The 23,827-nt window shown below is 49.2% G+C and overlaps 1 protein-coding gene across 2 annotated transcripts in view; it reads left to right on the top strand.

Moving 5' to 3' along the window:
• The first annotated feature begins 3,977 nt into the window (after positions 1-3,977).
• The window catches only part of HCK (HCK proto-oncogene, Src family tyrosine kinase), a 44,604-nt gene continuing 24,754 nt past the window's right edge, over positions 3,978-23,827 (top strand). Inside the window, exons 1-4 of one of the 2 annotated variants that reach the window (XM_042931298.1) lie at positions 3,978-4,266; positions 19,672-19,786; positions 22,869-22,911; positions 23,262-23,361. In XM_042931298.1, coding sequence (XP_042787232.1) covers positions 19,673-19,786; positions 22,869-22,911; positions 23,262-23,361 — 257 coding nt within the window. In that variant the 5' untranslated portion in view covers positions 3,978-4,266; position 19,672. The remainder of the gene's footprint in view (positions 4,267-19,671; positions 19,787-22,868; positions 22,912-23,261; positions 23,362-23,827) is intronic. The other variant, XM_042931297.1, reaches the window with a different exon arrangement.

Raw genomic sequence — 23,827 nt, 5'->3', positions numbered from 1 at the left:
AGTACTGGTAAGGATGTGTTTCCAGATAAAATTTGTGATTGTACAAATGTTTTTTTAATGCTAATATGAGTTAGATAAGAAATACTTTTTTTAATTAAAAAAGAGTGACAATACCAAATTGGCAAGGATGTGGAAAAACTGGAAATCATACGTTGCTGGTTTGAATGCAAAATGATATGCATGCTTTGAAAACTGATTTAGCAGTGTATCATCAGGTTAAAACTTACACGTACTATATGACCCAGCAATTCCAGTCCTAAGTATTTACTCAAGAGAAATGAAAACATGTGCAGACAAAGTCTTGTACCTGAATGTTCGTGCAGCTTTATTCATGTAACCAGAATCTGAAAACAGCCCAAATGCCCATCACAAGTAAATGGATAAACAAATAGTGATACATTTATACTATGGAATACTACTCAGCAGTGAAAAGGAACAAAATGCTGCAACATGTAACAACATGGGAAATCTCAAAAGCAATCCGTAAGTAAAAGAAGACAGACAAGGGATGCCTGGGTGGCTCAGTCAGTTAACTGTCCGACTTTGGCTCAGGTTATGATCTCACAGTTCATGGGTTCAACGCCATGTTGGGCTCTGTGCTGACAGCTCAGTTTGGACCCTATTTTAGATTCTGTGTCTCCCTCTCTCCCTGCCCCTCCCCTGCTCACGCTCAGTCTCTCTCTCTCAAAAATTAATAAATGTTAAAAAAAATAAAAAAGAAGACAGACATAAAAGAATCATACTGTATGATTGTGTTTATAGAAAATTCTAGAAAAGACAAAGCTAATCTAGAATGACAAAGAGCCAAACGGTGGTTCCCTAAGGCAATGGGTGGGAGACATGGACTCCAATAGGCATAAGGGAACTCTCTGGAGTGAGAGAAATGTTCTGTATCTTTTTTTTTTTTTTTTTTAAGTAGGCTTTACATCCAGCGTGAAGCCCAGAGCGGGGCTGAACTCACAACCCCGAGATCAAGACCTGAGTTGAGATCAAGAGTCGGATACCCAATGAACTGAGCCACCCAGGCACCCCAAAATGTTCTCGATCTTGATTAGGGTGGTGGTTACACAGATGTATACCTTTGCCCAAACTCATCAAGTTGAATGTTTTAATGGTGCATTTTATTTATAAAACTATACCACAGTAAAGTTTATAGGAACTTTGGAAACACATACAAAGATTTTTATTGCAGAAGTACTTCAATAGCAAAAAAAAAAGGGGGGTGGGCGGGGAGGCAGAATTGGCTATTAAGAGGAGAATGTTTCAGCTATCTGTGGTCCTTTACCATCAGAATAACAAATTTGTGGAAGGTGTAGCTGATGCTAATGATGACACTCTCAAGTCCCCAGAACACGTATCTTTCTTCCTGGAGGCTCCCTGTGGTGGCTGGAGCACACATGGGGCAGGCCAGAAGTGCTGGAGGATTAATACCTCTTGGGAGCATCCCTCAACCAATGTCTGCCAGGAGTTGGTATAGAAGTGCCCAGGCTCCCTCATCACCTAGGCAGGATAACTCTGAAGTGAAAATAGTACACTCTCTCCAGAGTTCCTGCTCCAGCAGGAGTGAGCTCCAAGAGCCCACAGTTGTAACTTGCTTAACAATGCTCTCTTTCAAAAGAAAAACAAACAAACAAACCCAACTTTATCTTGAGAGAGAGCATGAGCAGGAGCAGGGGAGGGGCAGAGAGAGAGGGAGAGAATCTCAAGCAGGCTGCGCTGTCAGCATAGAGCCCCATGTGGGGCTCAATCTCATGAACCATGACATCACGACCCAAGCCGAAATCAAGAGTCAGATGCTTAGGGTGCCTGGGGGGCTTAGTCAGTTGAGCGTCTGACTTCAGCTCAGGCCATGAACTCATGGTTCCTGAGTTTGAGCCCTGCATCGGGCTCACTGCTGTCAGTGCAGAGCCCACTTCATATCCTGTCTCTGCCCCCCTTTCTGCCCCTCCCCCCCAAAAAATAAGCATTAAAAAATTTAAGAAAAAGAGGAGTCAGACGCTTAATCGACTAAGCCACCCAGGCACCCCAACAATGCTCTCTTAGTTGGCTTTCTGCCCTCTCCTGTCTCATCCACCTACTCCCTACCAGTGTTTTCTGCATCTCCCAGATAACCTACTTTCTCTCGAATCTGTGTCTAAGGCCTGCTTCTGGGAAACTCAAATTAAGACTACTGGATGATACCAAGAGTCCATCAAGATGTGGGGAAATGTTGGAAGAATGTTGGCAGCAGCCCTTCTGCAAGCATCCATCATTCTTGGCAAAGAAAGTCTTTACAAAATTCTTACAACAAGTCCATAGGAGGCATGGTAGTTGGGTACAATGTAGGTGTCCATGACTAGGGGAATGGGTAAATAAACTGGAGGATGTAGACAATGTGGGCTACTAAATATTAGTAACAGTGATGTTGTGGGGGGGGGCACAAAACTGAGTCTCATTCAAGTAAATTAAACACAGAATTAAATGTATTTTTAAAACTCACACATATGTATTTAAGCACATATACCAAACACATAAGAGCAGGGTCATTATCTTTTAACTCATGGTTCTACTGCCCCATTCCCCCCCCCCCACACACACACACATTTGGTCATGTTTGGAGACATTTTTGGTTGTCACAATTGGGGAAGAAGGTTAATCTAGTGAGTGCAGCCCAGGAATGCTGTTTATCATCCTACCATTCCCAGGACAGCTTCCCACAGCAAAGAATCATGCAGCACCAACCCACCCCAAAAGAATTATGCAGCCCAAATGTCAGAAGTACTGAATTTGAGAAGCCCTGTGTAGCCCAGCACAGCATTGCTGAATGAATGAATGAGTGAATGAATGAGTGAGTGAGTGAATGAAGAGATGGTAATGGTGGGAACACAGAAACGCACCAGGATTCTTACACATCTCGGAAGTGTGCGTGGCAGAATTTAGTGTGACAATATCTCTCTTTTTCCAGGAACAGGTGTGCTCTGCCCTTGCCGGGTCCTGAGCACAATCATGTGGGGCCTCCAGCTGCCCTCCAAGCCTGGCATCCCGCCCCCCTAATTTTCGAAGTCCTCTGAGCTGCCGGAAGCCGGCCAAGAATGAGCCAGGGCGGTGCCTGCGGGTGAGAAAATTTGCATGAGGTTTGAATAGCGCAGAGCCTGCGGAGCGGAAACCGCGGACCACAGAAGTACCAGGAAGGCTTGGGACACGGCCTGGGGGAGGGGTCTGGGCTGGAGAGAGTGGATCGGAATGGTAGGGAAAACCGATCAGAATGCTTGGGGCGGGAAGAAGGAGATTAGAATCCTGTGAGAGCGAGGGGGATAGGGGTTAGGATTCTTCTGGACCCAGTTGGAATCCTTTGATGAGAGATTAAAATCTTTGGAGGGTCGGATTGGAATCCTGGGGTGGGGTGGATTAAAATCCTTTGTGAACAAGATTGGGGTTACCCAGGAGCGGGATTAGAATCCCTGGGGTTAGGGTTATAAATCTGGAGGGCTGGGCCAGAATCGTTTGAAGAGAAGGGTTGAGATCCTTTAGTTAGCTGGATTAGAATCTTTGGGGACAGGATTAGAAACCTCTGGTGGGCGAGATTACAAATTATTCAAATGTGAAATTCAAAATCCCTTGGGGCAGAATTGGGATTTTGGGAGGAAGAGAGGGTGTTGCGGTTCTTGAAGACAGGTTAGGATTCCTGGGGTGGGGTTAAATCCCTTGGGAACCGCGTTAGGTTTGGGGAGGCGGGGATTACAATGCATTGGGGGAGGTGTTGGAGGGGGTGGGGTTAGGATCTTTGTGGGACTGGTTAAAGTTCTTACGGGCGGGCTTATTATCCTTTAGGGAGCGGGTTAGGATCCTTAGGGGCAGGTTTAGAAACCTGGGATGGGCGACGGGATTCGGATGCTGGGAGGTGGGGCCTGGGATTAGAGTCCCTGCGTCGGGTTTGGAGTCTTCAGGGGCGGGGCTAGGATACTTGGGGGCGGGGCTAGCATCGCTCTGGGCGCGGCTAAGGAGCCCAGATGGCCTGTGAGTGCCACGGCGTTGCTGGTCCCTGCCCGGGCGCACCGCCGGGGCCCAGAGGCGAGCGGGAGAGGACGCGGGCAGTTCTGCGCCAGGGGAGCCGGAGAAGCCCCGCGGCGCCCGCCGAGGCCCCTCAGGGCGTCATCCTTGACGCTCGAAAGTCGGCCCGTCTCCCTTAGGGAACGGGCGCCCCGGGACGCCGGGGGCTGCTGAGCTGGGGGGGGGCTCGAGCTGCGAGGATCCGGGCTGCCCGCAGGACGAGGAGCGGGAGCCCAGGTGAGTGCGGCGGACGGGGGAAGCGGGGCAGCCTGAGGGTGAGCGCGGCCTGAGGGTCTTCGGCTGTTGCGGAGGGAGGGGGGTGGGGGGCTGGGGCTGCACAGGGCGGGCTGGGGTGCGCATCGGGAAGGTGCCGTCGGGGAAGCGGCGGACGGGCCGTGGGATGAGGGGCCCACGGAGCGGGGAGTGGGGCAGATGAGGGGCGGGATTGCCCTGCGAACCTGGAAAAGCTCGAGGGGAGGGGAGCTCTGGCCACCGAGTGACTTTGTTCCAGCCTCCACTTTTCTGGGCCGTCCAGGTTCCCCTTCTGCAAAAGACAAGAAAAAACGAGAAGGAAGGGATGGGGGTTCGCGGAGACCGGGAGGGGAAGGCCCTTACGGTTCCTGGTGGGGGTGGGTGACGAGTCACGGCAGGTTGGCAGCCGGGTTGGCGACCTTCGTGGGGAAGGGGCCAGCTGGCCGTAGGCGTGACGTGCGAACCACACCCGGGCGGAGCTGCAGCTGGGCCGGCTGTGCTCCCTCCTCCTCCCGCGCTGGGCCCTGATCCCCAGCAGGTCTAGGTCGAACCTCAAAACCTCCTGGACAGACCGCAGGGTGGCTGCCGGTCGCTTTCCTCCTTGTGACACCTTGGGCAAGTTGCTCTCTTTCTCCAAATTCCAGTTTCCTCCTCTGTTAGGTGGGGCTGTTGTTTTCCCAAGGCCACAGGGAGCTGGAGTACGTGAAGTCATGTTTAGTGTGGTGTAAGGGGAAGGGGGTTTCCGGGAGCAAGCTGCCTGTTGACCTTGAGCAAGGGACTTTGCCTTCCTGTGCCTCCGTTTTTACACCTGTCGGCTAGGGATAATAACGATAATGGCTCCCTCAACAGGGTTGTTTTGAAGGTTAGAGTAAGTTAAGCTCTTAGGACACCACCTGACAGGTATGCATGCTTAATACACGTTAACTGTTGTCATAGCTACATTATGGTCTAGCCCAGTGCCTCGCCAACTTCAGCAGTACCCCGGAACCACCTGGAAGGTTTTGTTAAGACACAGATTTCTGGGTCCCAATCCCAGGGTTTCTGATTCAGTAGGTCTGGCCTGGGAGTCTGAGAATTTACATTCTGGAGTAATGCTGCTGGTGGTCCAGGGACCACACTTTGAAAACCACCACGTTAGTCTTCGGCCAGTACAGAGAAAGGCCTCAATAGATATTGCTTCCTTTACCCATGGCTTTCTCTTCACTGTCCTTTTGTTTTGTTTTCCTTAGGAGGGGAGGAGGGAAGGTTAAAATAAAGAAAAATGAAGAAGACCCTATACCAAATATCCCAGGAACCCCACCACCCAGAATTAACAAATGTTAGCATTTTGTCATGTTTTTGCTTCTGATTTTCAAAAAATAAAATTATTAAAAGTAATGATAAAACGGAAGCCTTTCCACCTTGTATCCCTCTCAGTCCTGTTTTCTCCCTTCCCAGAGGCAACCATTGCCATGAAATATAATCCTTCCCGGTCTGTGCTTTCATGAATGTATTGCATAGAGATGGATGCACAAATTATACATAGAATTGTTTTCTGTGTATTGAAGATATCCAAAAATGCTATCCAGCTGTGATTCCTCTACAATACCCTTTGTCCCTGCCTTCTCATCATTAAGGTGTCAGGGTCTAGCCAGGATGAGAAACAGAGGGAGGCCTAGTTCATTCCTTCTAAGTGGAGTGTCCCAGCAGGTGACTGACCTCCCTACCTTAGTACCCATTCCCCTGCTGCTAAACATTCAGGTGTGGAACAGGTGTTTACTACAACAAACCATTCTGCTGGGACCATCCTGGATGGATGGCTTTGGAGGTGTGGGGTGCAGGTGTTTCTTGGGGAATATGGAGAGAGGGGCCACAAGTCTTCTTGTGTATGAGGTGGACTAAAGCCGGGAAGGGTCACCTGAGGAGTCTGGGTCAGGGACAACAGCAGAGTCTGGGTCTGCTGACCTCCCAGGGCCGCTCGCTGTTCCATGTCTCCTGTTCTCCAGCAGGAGGGCAAAGCTCTTCATCTGCCCGACACTTGGTAGAAACTCAAACCATGGAATCACGGCTCCTTTAAAAAAAAAAAAAAAGTTTGGGGCGCCTGGGTGGCGCAGTCGGTTAAGCGTCCGACTTCAGCCAGGTCACGATCTCGCGGTCCGTGAGTTCGAGCCCCGTGTCAGGCTCTGGGCTGATGGCTCGGAGCCTGGAGCCTGTTTCCGATTCTGTGTCTCCCTCTCTCTCTGCCCCTCCCCCGTTCATGCTCTGTCTCTCTCTGTCCCAAAGATAAATAAAAAACGTTGAAAAAAAAAATTAAAAAAAAAAAGTTTTTGGATAAATAGTTTGTTTTTGCGTAGTCTTTTCTGTGCCCTTTTTATTTAACATAATCAGTAAACTGCTGCGTATACAATTTCCATCCTAGTGATTTGCTTCGCACTACATTGTAAACATTTTCCTATGTCATTAAGACAGCCTTGGATTTTTTAAATTGTCATTTTATTTTTCTCAGTTTACTTATTTATTTATTTGTTTAAGTCATCTCTACACCCAACATGGGGCTTGAACTGATGACCCCGAGGTCAAGAGCCACATGCTCCTTCGGCCAGGCCCTCCAAAATATCCTTGGATTTTTGATGGCCGCATATCATTCTACTGTTTGGATGCACTATAATTTGCTTAACCGTCCTAGGAGAGCACTGTTAGGTAGTTTGCCATTTTAAAAAAATGTTTATTTATTTTTGAGAGACAGAGAGACAGAGCATGAGCGGGGGAGGGGTGGGGAGAGAGGGAGACACAGAATCCGAAGCAGGCTCCAGGCTCCAAGCAAGGGGTCCGCACAGAGCCCGACACGGGGCTCAAACCCACAAACCCACGGACCATGAGATCATGACCTGAGCTGAAGTGGGATGCTTAACCGACAGAGCCACCCAGGCGGCTCTGCCATTTTTTTAACTGTTCATTTCTTTTCAAGAGAGAGTGAGCAAGTGGGTGAGGGGCAGAGAGAGAGAGACAGACAGACAGAAGATCTGACGAGGGCTCCATGTTGACAGCAGGAAGCCCTGATGTGGGGCTCAAGCCCACCAACCGTAAAATCATGACCTGAGCTGAAATTGGACACGTAACCCACTGAGCCACCCAGGCACCCTGTAGTTTGTAATTTTTGAATTTTGAGTCGAAATTCACATAGCATTACAAAATTAACCATCTGAAAACTAACATTTGAGTGGCATTTAGTCCATTCACCGTGTTGTGTAACTGCCACCTCTGTATAGTCCCCAAGTATCATCATCTCTCCAGAAGGAAGCCCTGTACCCATGAAAGCAGTCATGCCCATTCTTCTTTCTGCCCCACCCCCCACCCCCTGGCCCTTGGCCACCACCAGCCTGCTTTTTGTATTTTTGGATTAATTTATTCTGGCATCTTCCACCTAAGATAATGTTTTCAAGGTTCACCCAACTTGAGGCATGTATTCGTATTTCGGTTCTCTTTATAGCTGAATAATATTTCATTGTATGTATATGCCGCGATTTGCTTATCTGTTCATCTGTAGATGGAAATTTAGGTTGTCTCAGCCTTTTGACTGTCGTGAATATTCACCTAGTGTATTTGTTTGAGCTCCTGTTTTCGATTTCTTGGGTATATACCTAGGAGTGGAGTGGCTGTGTCCTGTGGTAATTCCATGTTTAACATTTTGAGGAATTGCCAGCTTTCCACTCCCGTCAGCCATGTAGAAGGGTTTTCCACCGCTTTCCACTCCCGTCAGCCATGTAGAAGGGTTCCAATTTCCCCACATCCTTGCCAACACTTGCTATTTTCCTTTTTAAAACATTACGGTTATTATAGCCACCCTAGGGGGTGTGGGAATCTTAATCTCACCCCAACCAGGCTGCTCGCTGGGGGCCCTTTCCCGTGAGGGTGAGGAGAAAATTACCTGCATTCAAGGGATCTTCCAGGCCTTGCACACTTTAAACGCTTCTAGAAAGTAAAGGCTCCTAAACCACTCTGCCGCTAACACATACTAAGTGCCTGGCACATGGTAGGGCCTCAGAAACATTGTAGGAATGTTGAACAAACTCTCCCCTCTCTTGCCTGAGATATTTCAGCATATAGGTGTATTTTAGTTGGCCCCACATAGTGATTCTTTATAATTAGCTGCCAACTTTTTTTTTAAATGTTTATTAGAAAGAGAGAGAGAAGTGTAGGGGAGGGGCAGAGAGAGAGGGAGACACAGAATCCGAAGCAGGCTCCAGGCTCCGAGCTGTCAGCACAGAGCCCGAGGCGGGGCTTGAACTCATGAACCTTGAGATCATGACCTGAGCCGGAGTCTGCTGCTTAATGGACTGAGACACCCAAGCGCGCCTAATTAGTCGCCAAGTTTTAAAGTCAAGAGAACTCACACAAATCTGGGTTTCTGTCTTGTGAAAAACTGGCAGAGTTGCCAATAGCGAGGCTAGAAATTCCGTCTCCCATGCCCGTCTGCTATTCACTCACGGCAGCATCGGTGAAGCGGTGTGGGGGCCGCCCTGTAGACTAACCCTGAGCTGTCGGCCTGCACCACCCTTTCTTGGATCACTTTCCTCCCGTGGGTGTCCCTGTGGGCCCCTGTAGCCGTTTTAGTCTTCAAGTCCTGCCTCCCTATCATGACAAGGCCTTCCTTTTCACCGAAAAGGAATGTCAGGCCTGGAGAGGGTAAGTAGCTTTCCCAAAGTTACACAGAACATTAGTGCTACCATGTCTCTTAGCCTCCACCTTTCTAAACAACCCGTGCCCTGCTCCATTTGTCCAGTTTCCTTAAATGGAAAGTGTGCCCTTGTTCCTGGCTGGTGCCTGTGGCCACACAGGCTGCACCCTCTGCGTGTCACTGCACCCGCCGGATGGCACCGAGTAGGGCCTGCATTCCTAATACTGCCCTAAGACAGCCCAAGCTCTCACCATCACCCTGAAATCCTCTGGCCTGGGAGACGTAGGTGCAGCCAAGCGAATAGCAGACTTTCCCTCATCTCTGCCAGAGAAATGAAGAACCGGAGATCGGGCGTGGGAGACCTGAGTTTGGGTGCCGACGGTGCCTCAGATAAGTTGTGGTGCATTCAGCCAAGCCGCTCACTCTCTGAGTCTCAGTTTCCTCATCTGAGAAATGGGGATAAGGAGGATACAACCTCACAAGTTCACGAAGCACAAATCCTTTGAGGTCAACACACAAAAAAACAATACTCCACAGTACACAAACTGACGTAGTACAAACCTTTTGAGGTCACTTCACGTAGTACAAATCCTTTGAGGTCAACACGCAAAAAAAACGATACTCCATAGTTTCCGTGGACATAGGTCTCAGTTTGAGTTTCCTTAGAAACAGACCTTAGAAAAAATCTCATATGCATTTATTATTTAGTCTCTTTGGGAGAGGGTCCCAGAAAGCCCTGGTAGGAGAGTGGGGAAGTGAGACAGAAGAGAAGGCAGCCAATAAAAGTGTGTTATCGCACCAGTCACTACTGTGGACACCTGGAGGGCAGGGAGCCCTCGGGCTCTGAGAGCTGGTGAACGTGTTCAAGAGGTGAGGGACTGGGGTATTTATGCACCTGCTCCTATCAGTCACTGGTTGAAGGCTGCTCCCGGGGCGGGGGGTGGGGGGATGTCTCTCTAACACTCCCACTTGCCAAGCTCACGGGCTGAGCAGACACCGATGGCCACAGGGAAATCTCTCAGGCGAAGAAACACAGGTGCTGCCAGCAGGAGTGTTCTGAAACGGTAACAGGCAAGGTGATGGGATGTGCATGGACAGGTTCACGTGCGTCAATACGCATAGGTGTAAACACAGAGGCAGAGGCTACCTGAGGGGAAAGGAGTGGCCACGGAGAGCCTGCAAAGGGAGTAATCCAATGGCATCTTAGATTTATCTGCAATGTTATGTGTAAGGACGAGGTACTGTTTACCAGGTGATGAAAGGTAATTTAAAAAACAAAATACCCTCCAAAACAGAAAAGAAACTGAGATTCTGTCAACTATAAAAAAGCAACTGTAACATGGTCAGAGCAGGCGTTATGGCAGCTTCAAGGTTTCCCTCTGGGGTCGGGGGGAAGATTTGGGGGCAGTTGACCTTGGAGCATGATGAGAAGCTACGGTGAAAAGCTCTCCCCATCCCTGGGGGCAAACTGGCCACCATGTCCTGGGTGAAGGGGGCAGACTCCAGTCAGTCACAGTCAGGGAGGGATGTTGCTCTTCTCTAAGCAGAGAGGAACAAACACGGATATCCCTTTCCAGTTTAAACCTGCATATGTAACTCGTTTTTTTTTTTTTTTTTAATTTTTTTTTTTCAATGTTTTTTTATTTATTTTTGGGACAGAGAGAGACAGAGCATGAACGGGGGAGGGGCAGAGAGAAAGGGAGACACAGAATCGGAAACAGGCTCCAGGCTCCGAGCCGTCAGCCCAGAGCCTGACGCGGGGCTCGAACTCACGGACCGCGAGATCGTGACCTGGCTGAAGTCGGACGCTTAACCGACTGCGCCACCCAGGCGCCCCTGTAACTCGTTTTGATGGGGAAAGCTGGGGCTCCCAGGAAGCTGAAGGAGACTTAATTCACTTGTTCAAGAATTTATTGAGCACCTACTGCATTCTCATTTTATACTGGGATACAGCAAGGCACAAAAGAATCACTGTTCTCATGTGTCTTACATCCTGTGGGAGACAGATAATAAACAAATCCCTAGGTAATATATTAGTGCATTAGGTGAGAAGCAGACTGTCATTTCAGAGATTAAATATGCAAGAAAAAATTTTTAAATGTTTATTTATTTTGGAGAGAGAGAGAGTGTGTGTGAGTTGGGGAGGGACAGAGAGAGAGGGAGACCGAATCTGAAGCAGGCTCCAGGCTCTCAGCTGTCAGCACAGAGCCCGACATGGGACTCAAACCCGTGAACTTGGAGATCATGACCTGAGCTGAAGTCGGATGCTCAACCAACTGAGCCACCCAGGCGCCCTGCAAGAAAAGGCTGGGAAAGCCAGCCAGCACACAGCAAGGCATGTCTGACTCCAAATGAAGAAGAAAGGGAAGGAGGGAGGAAAGGAAAGCAAGAAGAAGGGAAGGAGAGGCGGAAATATCTTAGACTACAGTGCAGTTCCAAGGAAGGCTTGGCAAGGCTGCCTGGACCCCTTAGCCAAAGCCCCCTGTCATAGGCCCCCCTGGCACGGCCTGCCTCAGTATCCCTGCCACACTCCATCATTGGCCGGGAACAGCCCATGGCAACAGTGATGATGCACTTCAAAGCACAGCAGCTGGGGCCATTGGTCAATGCCACTGTCTGCAGTCAGAGATCTGGGAGGCTCATCTTCATGGCCGCCACATCAGCTGGTGGTCAAAGCCATGAAGAATTCGGCTGGGAAGGGCTAGAAAGTGATGGGAGTTGGGGGCGGGTGTTCCCATTCTTAGCCAGGGTGGTGAGGGAAGGCCTCTCTGAGACAGAGAGGTCTGCAAAGAGACTTGGGTGGCATGAAAGAGGCTTTCCGGGGGAAGGACATTCCGGAAAGTAGCATGTGTGATGGCCCCAAGGTGGAAGCGTGGTTGGTGAATTGAGGGACAGCAAGAGGCTAGTGTGGCTGGAAAGGAAACATCAAGGGAGGATGACAGGACCTCAAAGTTGGGGAGAGCCCAGATCATGGAGCCTTGGCAGCCATAGGGGGGACTTGGCTTTTATTCCAAGTGAGATGGGAGCCCAGGAGTTGTTGAGCAGAGGAGGGATATGACCTGATTTACAGTTTAAAAGCCTTGCTTGGGGCACCTGGGTGGCTCAGTCTGTTAAGTGTCTAACTCTTGATTTTGGCCTAAACCATGATCTCACAGTTTATGGGTTCAAGCCCCACATGAGGCTCTGCACTGACAGTGCAGAGCATGCTTGAGATTCTCTCTCTCCCTCTCTCTGCCCCCCCCCCCAAAACAAATAAACTTTAAAAAAGAAATAAACTGGGGTGCCTGGGTGGCTCAAGTGGCTAAGCGTTCGACTCTTGATTTTTGGCTCAGGTCATGATCTCACAACTCATGGGATCAATCCTCATGATGGGCTCCATGCTGACAATGCAGAACCTGCTTGGGATTCTCTCTCTCCCTCTCTCTCTGCCTCTCCCCCACTCATTCATTCTCTCTCTCTCTCTCTCTCTTTCTCTCTCTTTCTCTCTCTCTCAAAAATAAATAAATAAACATTTAAAAATAGATGATAGATAAATAGATAGATAGATAAATGAATAAATGAAAAGGTTTGCTTGTCTCTAAGAGGCAGGATTGGTATTCAGAGTTAGCTCTTTGTGACTTCCAATCCCATCCCATATTTTCCAAACTTGCCTGCCCCCTGCTTACCTTAGAGATAAAAGTATTCCAAGGAGGGTCACAATTGTCCTGGCATTCCAGACTTTAACAGGTGATCCAGAGGTAGCAATGACCATGCTAGGAATCTAGTACATGTTTGGAACAAACAGGTGGGACAAATGCGCCTCAGGGCCAGGCCTCTGGGCGAGTCGGGCAGATGACCAGAGGCCTTGAATTCCTCTTCAGCGTGTTGCTCTGTCACTTGCTGTTGTGTAAACGTGGGCACAACCCTTGCCCTCTCCGGGGCTGCTGTTCTACCTGTGTAACAGAGGTCTCTCTGACTCCTTCCTTTTGAAGAGTCCAAGTTTTGAGCTCTTTGATCAGAAAGAAGCTGGGGGTCAGGAAAGGGGAGAGATGAGGAGTTGGGGTGACCCCCGCACGTCTATTAGGGATAACAGTCACTTTGGGTGGTTCATTGAGAAGATCGTCAGGGAACCAGAGGAGAGGGCTCTGCAGGGCTCTGCACCCCTGCAAACTCTTTAGGAAATTGTCCCTGATGGGGGAGGACTTTTTCCTCACCTCCATGGCTGAGCTGTTCCGAGAAGGGAAAGTTCCTCTAGTGAACAGTCTTGAGCCCTGGGCCCCTTGAGGTCTGCCTTCCTGAACTTCCTGTTGGGGTTCCTCGCTCTCACCCTGCAGTTCCCCACTGCAGCCTCTGGGGCTGCCCACTCCCCCCCACCCCCCCTCCCGAGGATGAGAGGCAAGAGAGCTGTGTTCTCATTCTACCTGCCAGTGACCCCCTGAGGAATCTCTGTGCCATGGATCTCCATTTCCCTGTCTGCAAAATGGGCTCTTAATTCTGGTACTGCTGACTTCAGCCAAGTATGGTCAGGCCTGTAGAAGGTTGAACACAGTATATTTAGTCCACAAATACATATGGAGGTCCTAATACATGCCAGGCACTTCCTAGGCATGGTGTCAGTGCCATCAGCTGCTTGGGGTCCATATTGCATACATCCTCACCCATCCTAATGGGTCTAGTACCCTCTTCTCATCCATCAATACCTGCTGTCTACGAAGTCTTTGCCCTAAGCCATTTACACTGAAGTATGAATTGCAATCCCTTGTAAGAATTTCCTCTGCATGAGGCGGCACTCTTTGAGGTTTAAGGGGGGGGGGGCAGAAATCCAACTTAAACTGGCTCAAGCAGAAGAGGGATATTGTTAGAAAGTCCGCAAACACTTCCACTTTAGGAAGGGCTGGATTCAAGGGCTTGGGAATCTGCATTCCTCCATTTCTGGGCTCTGCTTTGCAACTCTCTTCCAGTCAAAGGCCAATGGATGACTCTCCTTGTCCAGGACTGGGTCACACATCCAGCTCTGCTTCTGTTACTGCAATTCCGATTGGCCAGACTTGGTCAGACTTCAGCCAGAGGCTGAAGTCAGCCCTACCCCGATGCATGAAATGAGAATGCGGGAGAGGTGGTGACAAAAGGAAGACTGGGGAGCTGTTCTCAGAAAAAGGGGGAGCAGAGACTATGTAGGAAAGAACTATAGCTGTCCCCTTCAGACAACTTATCCAACACCTCGCTTCATATTTGGAGAAACTGAGGCCCAGAGAGTTTGGGACTTGCCTGAGCTCACACGGTGAGCTTGTGGTAGAGGCGAAACCAGAATCCAGGGCTCCTCGGCCCCAGCCCTGACAGGCCTCTGCTTGACCCTAAAAACTCCTTGAAAACAGTCTCCCTCCCACTCCACAGGATGCCCAGGCAGTGCACTGGCCTCTCTCCTTGGGCTTCACTCTGAGCACGCAGGAGGAGTCTCTAAGGCTCCATGGCCTACATGGAGTGACCGTGGGAAGGTCCCAGGGCAAGCAAGCCGACCTTTCTCATATCCCTCCCACGTAGGGCCAACAGAAGCTGAATGGGGAAGGAGCGAGTTTCAGTTTCCAGGATTTGGGCAGTGACCTGAGGACGTGCCTTTGTCAGGGGTCAGCAGTTCTCAACTGGTCTGGGGCCAGGCAGGCCACTTCTGCTCTCAGAGCCTGGTTTTGAACCACAATTAGACAAGAATCATGTGTACAGAGGTTTTCAAAAGCCTTTCACATCCCTGTCACACAGGATGTCAGGCCAAACCTGAGAAGCAAGAGCCTCCTATTTCACAGGGCAGGAAATGAAGTTCAGGGGAAGTGACTTACCTGAGGTCATATAGGGTCAGGCGCAAAACCGGGATCCAAACCCGAGCATTCTCACCCCAGGTTCAGCCCTCACTCTACTACACTGGTGGATCTCACATCTTAGTGTGGATAAGAATCTCCTGAAGAATTGTTAGCAATGCAGATTCCGGGCCCTCATCCCCAGAGACTCTGGTTCATTCGGTCCAGATCATGGCACAGGGATATGTAAGAAGCAGTGAGGACTGTTGGGGTACCAACGGTAAAAATCCAGTTCAAACTGTCTTAGGCAATTGAGAATTTATTTGCTCACGAACTGGAAAAATCCTGAGGTTGGCAAGCTTCAGGCACAGCTGGCTTCAGGTGTTCATACATGTCTTCAGGAATCACTCTGTCTTCATTGCTCGGCTCTGCTGTCCTCTGTGACGGCCTCACACTAAGACAGTCCCTCACTTTAGTTTCCTACGTCTACATCTATATCTGCCTCGACACCTGCACCTACATCTGCATCAGCAATCCTTATAGAAACAGAGTGCCTTTTTCCTAATTTTCCCAGCAAAATCCCAGGGCTAACTTTGATCGCCTCAGTCAGGGTCACTTACATACCTATAACTGAATCGACCACCGTTGGCTGCCAGGGGGACACAGAATTCTCTGATCGGCCAGACCTGTATCAAGTTGTCACTCCCTGAAGGCAAGAGTGGGGTTAGCCTCCTGAAACACCTTGCACTGAGTGGGAGAAGGCTGGCTTCTCGAGGAAAAGCCAGGTGCTGTTATCAGAAGAGGGATGGATGCCGAGATGTTCACTGCTTCTCAGCTAGAATGATCACGCAATTCATTGGGCAAGGCATTGGGCCTTGTTGGAGTGCACGTTCTGATTTGGGCGATGGGGCTTGAAAGTCTGTATTTCTAACAGCTCCTCTGTGCTGCTGCTGCTGCTGGTCCCCACCGTGATCACACACAGTAGCCAGGCATTCGGTTACAATTCCTTTTTTTGTTTTTGTTTTTGTTTTTAGTTTCTTAAACGTTCATTTATTTTTGGGAGAGAGAGAGAGAGGGAGGGAGGGAGAGAGACACAGAGCATGAGCTGGAGAGGGGCAGAGAGAGAGGGAGACACACATTCCAAAGCAGGCTGCAGGCCCCAGGCTCCAAGCTCCAGGCTGTCAGCACAGAGCCCAACGCGGGGCTCGAACCCATGAACCGTGAGATCATGACCTGAGCCAAAGTTGGAGGCTTAGCCAATTGAGCCACCCAGGTGCCCCTATATATCTTTTTGTTTTTAAGTTTATTCATCTGTCTTGAGAGAGAGAGAGAGCATGAGCAGGGGAGGGGCAAAGAGAGAGAGAGAATTCCCAAGCCGGCACCACACTGTCAGCATGGAGCCCAATGTGTGGCTCAAACTCCTAAACCATGAGACCATAACTTGAGCAGAAACCAAGAGCTGTAGGGAGGTGCTAAGCCAAGCACTGAGGGACGCAGATCTATGTAGGGCCAGCCTCTGCTGTGCTGGGATAATGGAAATGTTCTATGTCTGCGCTGTTTGATACATTAGCTTTGAGCCCAGCCACTTGGCTATTGAGCACCTGAAACATTGGCAAATCTTAACGAGGTGTGCTGAACATGTAATATACACACTGGGATTGGAAGATTTAGAGGGAAAAACAAGTATAAAGTATCTCACTGATCATTTTTAACTTTTTTTTAACTTTTTATTTTTAAGCCTAGGCCCAACGTGGGGTTCGAACTCACAAACCTGAGATCAAGAGTTGCATGCTCTACGGACTGAGCCGGCCAGGCGCCCCTCATTGAGCATTTTTATATGGGTTACAAATCAATCATTTTTTACATATTGGAGAAAATAAATGTATCTTAAAATTAATTCACTTGTTTCTTTTTACTTGGAAAAATATGGCTGTAGAACATTTTTTTTTTTTTTTTTGCTGTAGAACATTTTAAATTACATACATGGCTCACATTACATTTCTAGGTCTGGTGGTCACGAAAAGAACATGTCTGAGGCCATTCCACACCAGGGAGTAGAACAGTTCTCCTGATTTAGGGGGACTGTCACGTTTTATGCAAATTTGACTCTTGCCAGCATATCACTTTTTAAAAATAATATTTTATTGTGCAAAAGTTGAACTAATGGGAACTCCAGCTTAACTTCTTTTTTTTTTTCTTTTTTTAATGTTTATTTACTTTTGAGAGAGACAGGGCATGAGAGGGGGAGGAGCAGAGAGAGAGGGAGACACAGAATCCAAAGCAGGCTCCAGACTGAGCCATCAGCACAGAGCCTGACGCGGGGCTTGAACTCACAAACTGTGAGATCATGGCCTGAGCCGAAGTTGGACGCTCAACCGACTGAGCCACCCAGGCGCCCCTAAAAGGTTAACTTAAGTGTTGCTGTATCTCTAAGCTTGTGGGTCAGAGGAATTGCCATGTGGTTTTGCTTTATCCCCCAGAGCACGTCCACGTTTGCTAGTAAACGGAATTGGTTATGGTCAACATTTTCTGTAGTGCTTACTGTGTGCCAAGAACCTTTACATTTATCAACTCATTCAGTACTCACCACCACCCTGTGAGGGAGAGCCCCACCATCCGGTCTCAGAGGTGACCTTGGATCATGCACAAACGTGACCTCAGAGACCCATCCCTCCGTCCCCTGTGGCTATCTTGAATATGTAAATTGACGATATAAATGAAATTCAGTAGGTACTCAGAGAAGCAGAAGGAGCTGTTCTGCATCACAGCAGTGTTCTTCCCAGAACTTTCTTATGTAATCAAAATATATGCAATGTAATATAATTGTATCCCATACAGAACCACACGCTATGCGTCTTATTTCCAGAACTGTAATGCATACGTATCACAAATCAAAGAGAGGTGTTTTAAATGCATACAAGTACATTATAAAGCAGTGATTAATTGTGATAATTTTTCAAATTAATGATCCAGCACTCCGGGAGTCTGAACCAGTTCCTTACTTTATTCACAACAGGCAGGCAAGTGAAGCAGAAACCGCTTAAGTCTTGAAGTGGTAAATTGTTGCCAGTTCCCACCAGGACAGACAAAAACATCCTTGTGATTAAAAATCTTTTTTTTTTTTTTTTAAAGTAACTCCACTGAGCCTACGAATATGGACTTTTTTCCTTAAACCACAAACATGTGTTTATTTAGCCAGATAAGTATAAGTGAGTTCTAATTGCTTTGGAAGAAATGAGTAATTGTGCAGAGATGAGGAAAACAATTACTCTCTTATGTGGATGCCTATGGCGTGTCTTCTCAGCAAATACATGTGGGCATTTTGAGAGAAGAAGTAAAACATTTCTGCCACTTTCTGTGATTAAGTTTTGACTCTGATCAGGTAAACAGGTTTTCTTTAAGTATCTTTAAATTTCATGAACCCATCAGCAAAGTCTGTCATCCTTACCTCCCAAATGTCCCCCTGAATCTGTCCATTGCTTACAGATGTCCTCGATGGTCACCACCCCAGGTCAGGCCACCATCATCTCATGCCCGGACTCCTGCAGTGGACAGGCAGGGTTCCCTGCCCTGCCTCCTACGGTCCATACGCCACCTGGCAGCCATTATTTGAAGTGCAAATGAATCCCATCATTCTCCTGCTTAAAACTTTACATGGTTTCTCATCTTTGGAATTAAATCCAGATTGCTCATTGGCTGTAAAAGATATGGCAACCTTGTGCCATACCACACTCCTCTTCTATGCCTGTGATCTCCAGCCACACTGGCCTCCTTTCAGTGCCTTATTCTCTCCAAGCACATTCCAGCCTCGGGGCCTTTGCACTTGACGTTTCCCTCTGCCCGAAGCACCGTTTCCTTAGAGTGTCACACGACTGGCTGCTTTGTGCCGTTCAGGTCCCAGGTCTGACGTCACCTCCTCAGAGAAGCCTTCCCCGATCATCCTGTCTACAGAAGCCCTGCACTGTTGTTTTCTGTCACATCCTTTTGAATTGTCCTCACACGTTTCACGAAATTTATCTTGTTACGTATTTGTTTGCCTGTTTTTTGTCTGTGTCTCCCATTCATCTCCAGGGTGAGCTCTTTTAAGGGCATGACCTTGCTTGTCTTATTCGTGGCTTCGAAAAATACTCAATAAATCTTTGCTGAGTAAATGTAGGAGGGAATGACCAAATAAACCCACAAGAGAAAGAAAAGAAGGAAGAAAGAAAGAGAAAGGGAGGAGAGGAGGAAGGAAACTAGTGCAAGGCAATTGTAAAATGATACTAAGGGATATATGGTGCCTTGACTATGATCATTTAGCTAGATTGTTTGAGCCATACGATGTGACCTCACCTTGGTCATTTCATATAAAATGATAATTTATTACATGATAATAGTGTGATTTCACTTTACTGTTTGCTCTGAGCCCCACGCTGGGCTGAGTATTTCCCCGCCTACATGTTTTCTCACCCTTCCAACACCCTGCGAGTAGGCTACAGTATTATTATCCCCACTTTGCCGATGAGGAACTGAGACTGGGGAGCAGGGCGAATGACAAGTGAGGTGTCAGTGGGGTGGAGGGGCCACGTGTCAGCTCAAGGCTTTCTGATCCCAGACCTGTGGTGCCTACCACCCACACTGCTCCAAGGCTCTGCATGTTGAATTTTGATGATCATCATGATTCATTCTCTGGATAAGTTCCCCGTGGCAGGGGTCCTCGGTAGCAGGACTGTGACAGCTAGTCAGCCCTGTGTGGGTATGTGGCCGACGTGGACGTGGGGAAACCCAGAAGTGGCAAGGGCAGAGTGAGCTCGTGTGGCAAGGGTGGGGTGAGTGGGGCTGGTAAGGGGGGGGGTGGGGGTGGGTGGAGACAGGGTAGGGGAGAGGGAGCCAGTCTGAAGGCAGGGGGCCTGGAACTCAGCATCCAAGACTCCCCTGTGTGGGACCCGGGGCAAGCTGGGCTCACTTCCCTTCTCTCTGCCGCAGGATGGGATGCATGAAGTCCAAGTTCCTCCAGGACAGAGGCAAGGTCTCAAAAACGGAGCCCAGTGCCCTGCACAGCCCCGTATATGTGCCGGATCCCACATCTGCGGGCAAACGGGTGAGTGGGGGAAGAAAGAGGAGTTCAGTAGCCTGTGGGCTGCCCCGTGCTGCCCCAAATCGCCCTCACATCCTCCTGTGTTTCCGAGGGTGAGCAGGGTGTGTTGGGGTGACATGGAGCTTACCCTTCACCAGCAGATGTAGCCCCAGCTCTCTGGGCTACATCTGCTCCGAGTACCCAGGGCAATGACGGCTCTCCCGGTCCCACTGCCCAGGCCCTGGCCTCTCAGCCTGGGCTCCAGGGACCGGGTCCTAGAGGGCACGAGAGAGGCCCCGAGCCTGGGCGGTAGCGTGAGCGGTGCTGAGAGTTGTGAGTGACCTGACCAGTAGCCAACAGTTAAACTAGAGACAGTGATCATGGTACAATTGTGGTAGCAATCACCATGGTAACAATTGTGGTAACAGCAAGAGGGGTGGGAGTAGAAGGGCCAGCGCAAAAGCGGTAAATAAGAGAAGCGGTCACACTCGTAGAGGCATCTGCTTGCTTACCTTCTGCTTAAACAGAGCGTACGAGGAACCGAGCCCCGGCCCAAGGGCTATACGGTTGTCAACACCCTGAAGCCTCACGGTCACCCTAGGTCACGATTTTTATCATGCCCATTTTACAGGTGAGACGCAGAGCTTCATAACGTGCCGGAGGCCACGTGGTTAGTAAAGGGTAGAGGCGGGATTCAAACCCAGGCAGCGCAAGTTCCAACCGGTCGTGAGGCGTGGCGGTAAGGGCAGGAATAGTGGTGATCGTGGCAGCCAGTGTAGTGGGAATCTCTCGCCGCGGCTTTTTTTCCAGGAAGCAACTTCATTCGTGCCGGCCCTGCTCAGTTGGGGTTCGTCCCCGAAGCACCGAGCACCGAACGTCACGGGGCATCGTTTTTTTTAGTGCATTTTCGATGTCTTTGTCTCCCACGGATGCTAACGCGCACAAACGTGTAGTCTGATTAAGTGGTCGCAGGTCACAGGGTCATGAGGGGTGTGGTCACAGAGGCGCACAGCCAGGTCACCTTGAAGTTGCTTTGTTTTGTTTTGTCCTTCTCCTTAGGGAGGGGACCCTCCCACAACAGCAGCACCACTAGCCACGTGGTTGTGATGGTAAAATAGGAGAGCGGCAATGCTGGACACGGGTGGTGCCAACAGTAACGCCACTGGCACAGGTAGGGACAGTGGTTATAGCAGCAGGAGCAGTTGTAACAACCGTTACCATTCTTGGAACACCTACCGTGTTCCGGGCAACTGGGGTGAAGTGTTTCTACACCGTTAGTCCCCACCGAAAGCTGTGAGCCAGGACTTATGCCACTTGAAAGCCACTGTAAGTGAGGATCAAAGAGGTGAAATGCCTCCCCAGGGGTCATACAGCTGGGCAGCAACAGGGCCGGGTCACTCTCACCCCAGGGCTGGGGTTCTGTCTCCTCTGGAGTCCGGGAGTCCATGGCCTTATCTGAGATCATCTAGGGAAGCATAGCTTCTGCTTGCGGTCTCTAGAGGTGGGGGTGGACTGCTTCCTGGCCTCTCTCCATTCTGCTTGCCCTTCCCCAGCGTGATGTCTAGAATCGGACTAATTCTGGCAATGGGCAGATGATGGAATAGTCAGTCGCCTCCCTCCCTCTGACACTTGACCTCTATTAATACAGCCTGCGACTGCATGAGCTTCTCACCAGTAATGTCCTGAACTGACATCCTAAACCCTAAGTCACTCCTAGATCTGTTCCTTCCTAACCTGTGTGGCCCTGGGCCCTTTCTGTGGCTAGGGTTCCAGATTCTCTGAGTCCCTCTAGCCTGGCACCCGTGGGAGGCCGAGGGTTTTCTCCCACTAGTTTTTGGTTGTCTCCTGAGCATCAGGTTTAAGGGATGCTATTATCAGCCTTTCGTTGTTCTCTTGCAGAGCATTAGTTCAGTGATGAGTTAGTAAGTGTTCTTCAGACAGAGGGTTCCTAGGCCAAATCAGTTTATAAAATACTGGGTAAAACAGGGTCCTTTCTGGGGCACCTGGGTGGCTCAGTCGGTTGGGTGTCCGACTTCGGCTCGGGTCACGGTCTCATGGTTTGTGGGTTCAGGCCCGTGTCAGGGTCTGTGCTGACAGCTCGGGGCCTGGAGCCTGCTTCTGATTCTGTGTCTCCCTCCCCTCAGCTCCTCCCCTGCTTACACTCTGTCTCTCTCTCAAAAATAAATGAAGATTAAAAAAATTTTTTTAAAGACACAGGGTCCTTTCTTGTGGAAGTCCTCAGAGCTTTCATGAATCTTAATGTGCTTTGTGAATCTCCCCCCAAAAAGACATACTTGTCATCGTTTCCCACACCTGTTTCTGTAAGTTCACTTATGTGTGCAACACACAAATACATTCCCCTTGAAAAGAAAAATCATCCAGCCCCAGTTAAAGCTACAGTTTCTTCTCATCAATGGCCCCCCTCCCCAGAGGCATCAACTGTTGTCAGTTTGGTATGGACCCTTGCAAACCTTTTTCTATGAATTTACACTCACACGCATACAGTAACATGTGCACAGAACATATTTAGGATGTGTGTGTATGTGTTCTTTATATATGTATCATGTTTATCCTTCTGAAGAACTAGCTTTGTTCACTCAACAATGTATCTTTAAGGTCTATTTGCTCCAGGAATGAAGTCCCAGCCCCCTTCCCCCCCTCCCCCCCCCCCCCCCGCCTCCACCGCCGCAGCTAAGGGCTGCTCAGAGCACCACAGTGGATGCCAGTTCCCTCTGGAGGAACAGTTTCTTTCATAATTATAATGGAGCCTTTACGCATGGGACATACTGGAAGACCTACAGTTTCTTCAAATGTATCATAGAAAACACTGATCTGGACCAACCCCTCACCATATGTCAAGGTGGGGGGAACAGGCCAGTGTCCCCCAGTATGCCCAAGGCCAAGGCCACAACCCAAGCCACCTGGATCTTTGTGGTGCCTCTAATGCGCGGTGTGACCTCACATCGGTTCCCAGCCCTCTCAGGTCCTCCTCCCATGACACACAGGGCTGAGATGAGATGCTCTCGGGTATCCTTTTGGACACAGACCTCCTGTGGCTCCCCACACACTATTGGATTCATCCCCTTCTCCCATCTCTTCCCCGCAGCGGCCTGACAACAACAACGACAACCCACCAGGGTCGACGGAGGGTAAGTATTGGGCAGACGAGTGGCGGAGTCTTATGTAAAGGATTAGGTTAGGTTCTCAGTCAGAGCTTAAGGCCCAAATCCCAAACCGTCAAAACCACGCTTGCAAATCCTTTCAGTTGCTCCCAAAGTACTTTGTACAGGCTATTTTGTTTCTATTACACTGTCTAACACAGACAAAACACCATTAGCTTTAAACTCCAGAATCCCGCCCCACATGGCAAGATGCTTATACCATGAGACAGATCCCTCAGTGGCTCCGGGGCTGGGTGCTGGTTGTTGGGATGGGAAACACCCAGGACTGTGGCGGTGCTCTGATAAAGCCTCACCATCCCGTGTCTCTCTCCCTGCAGGTCCTGACGACATCACTGTGATTGCCCTGTATGATTACAAGGCCATTCACCATGAAGACCTCAGTTTCCAGAAGGGAGATAAAATGGTGATCCTGGAAGAGTGAGTTTCCCACTCCTAAGACATAGCTACCTCCAACACTCAATGTGCTCTCCTCTGTGCTTCAATAAAGAGCCTGATAGACTATCTTTAAAAAAAAAAAAATGTCTATTTAGGGGCACCTGGGTGGCTCAGTTGGTTAATCTTCCGACTCTTGGTTTTGGCTCACGTCATGGTCTTGCAGTTTCATGAGTTTGAACCCCACGTCTGGCTCTGCACTGACAGCAAGGAGCCTGCTTGGGATTTTCTCTCTTTCTCTCTCTCTCTCTCTCCCTCTCTCCCTCCCTGACTTGCACTGTCTCTGTGTCTCTCAAAATAAACTAATAACAATTTTAAAAATACATTTATTTATTTATTTATTTATTTATTTATTTTTGAGAGACAGTGTGGGCGGGCAGGGGAGGGGCGGAGAGAGAGGGAGACAAAGAATCCAAAGCAGGCTCTGCGCAGAGATCAACGCGGGACTCAA

The sequence above is a fragment of the Panthera leo genome, chromosome A3 (genome assembly GCF_018350215.1).
Source record: "Panthera leo isolate Ple1 chromosome A3, P.leo_Ple1_pat1.1, whole genome shotgun sequence".
NCBI lineage: Eukaryota > Metazoa > Chordata > Mammalia > Carnivora > Felidae > Panthera > Panthera leo.
This window is presented reverse-complemented; position numbering and strand designations above follow the sequence as displayed.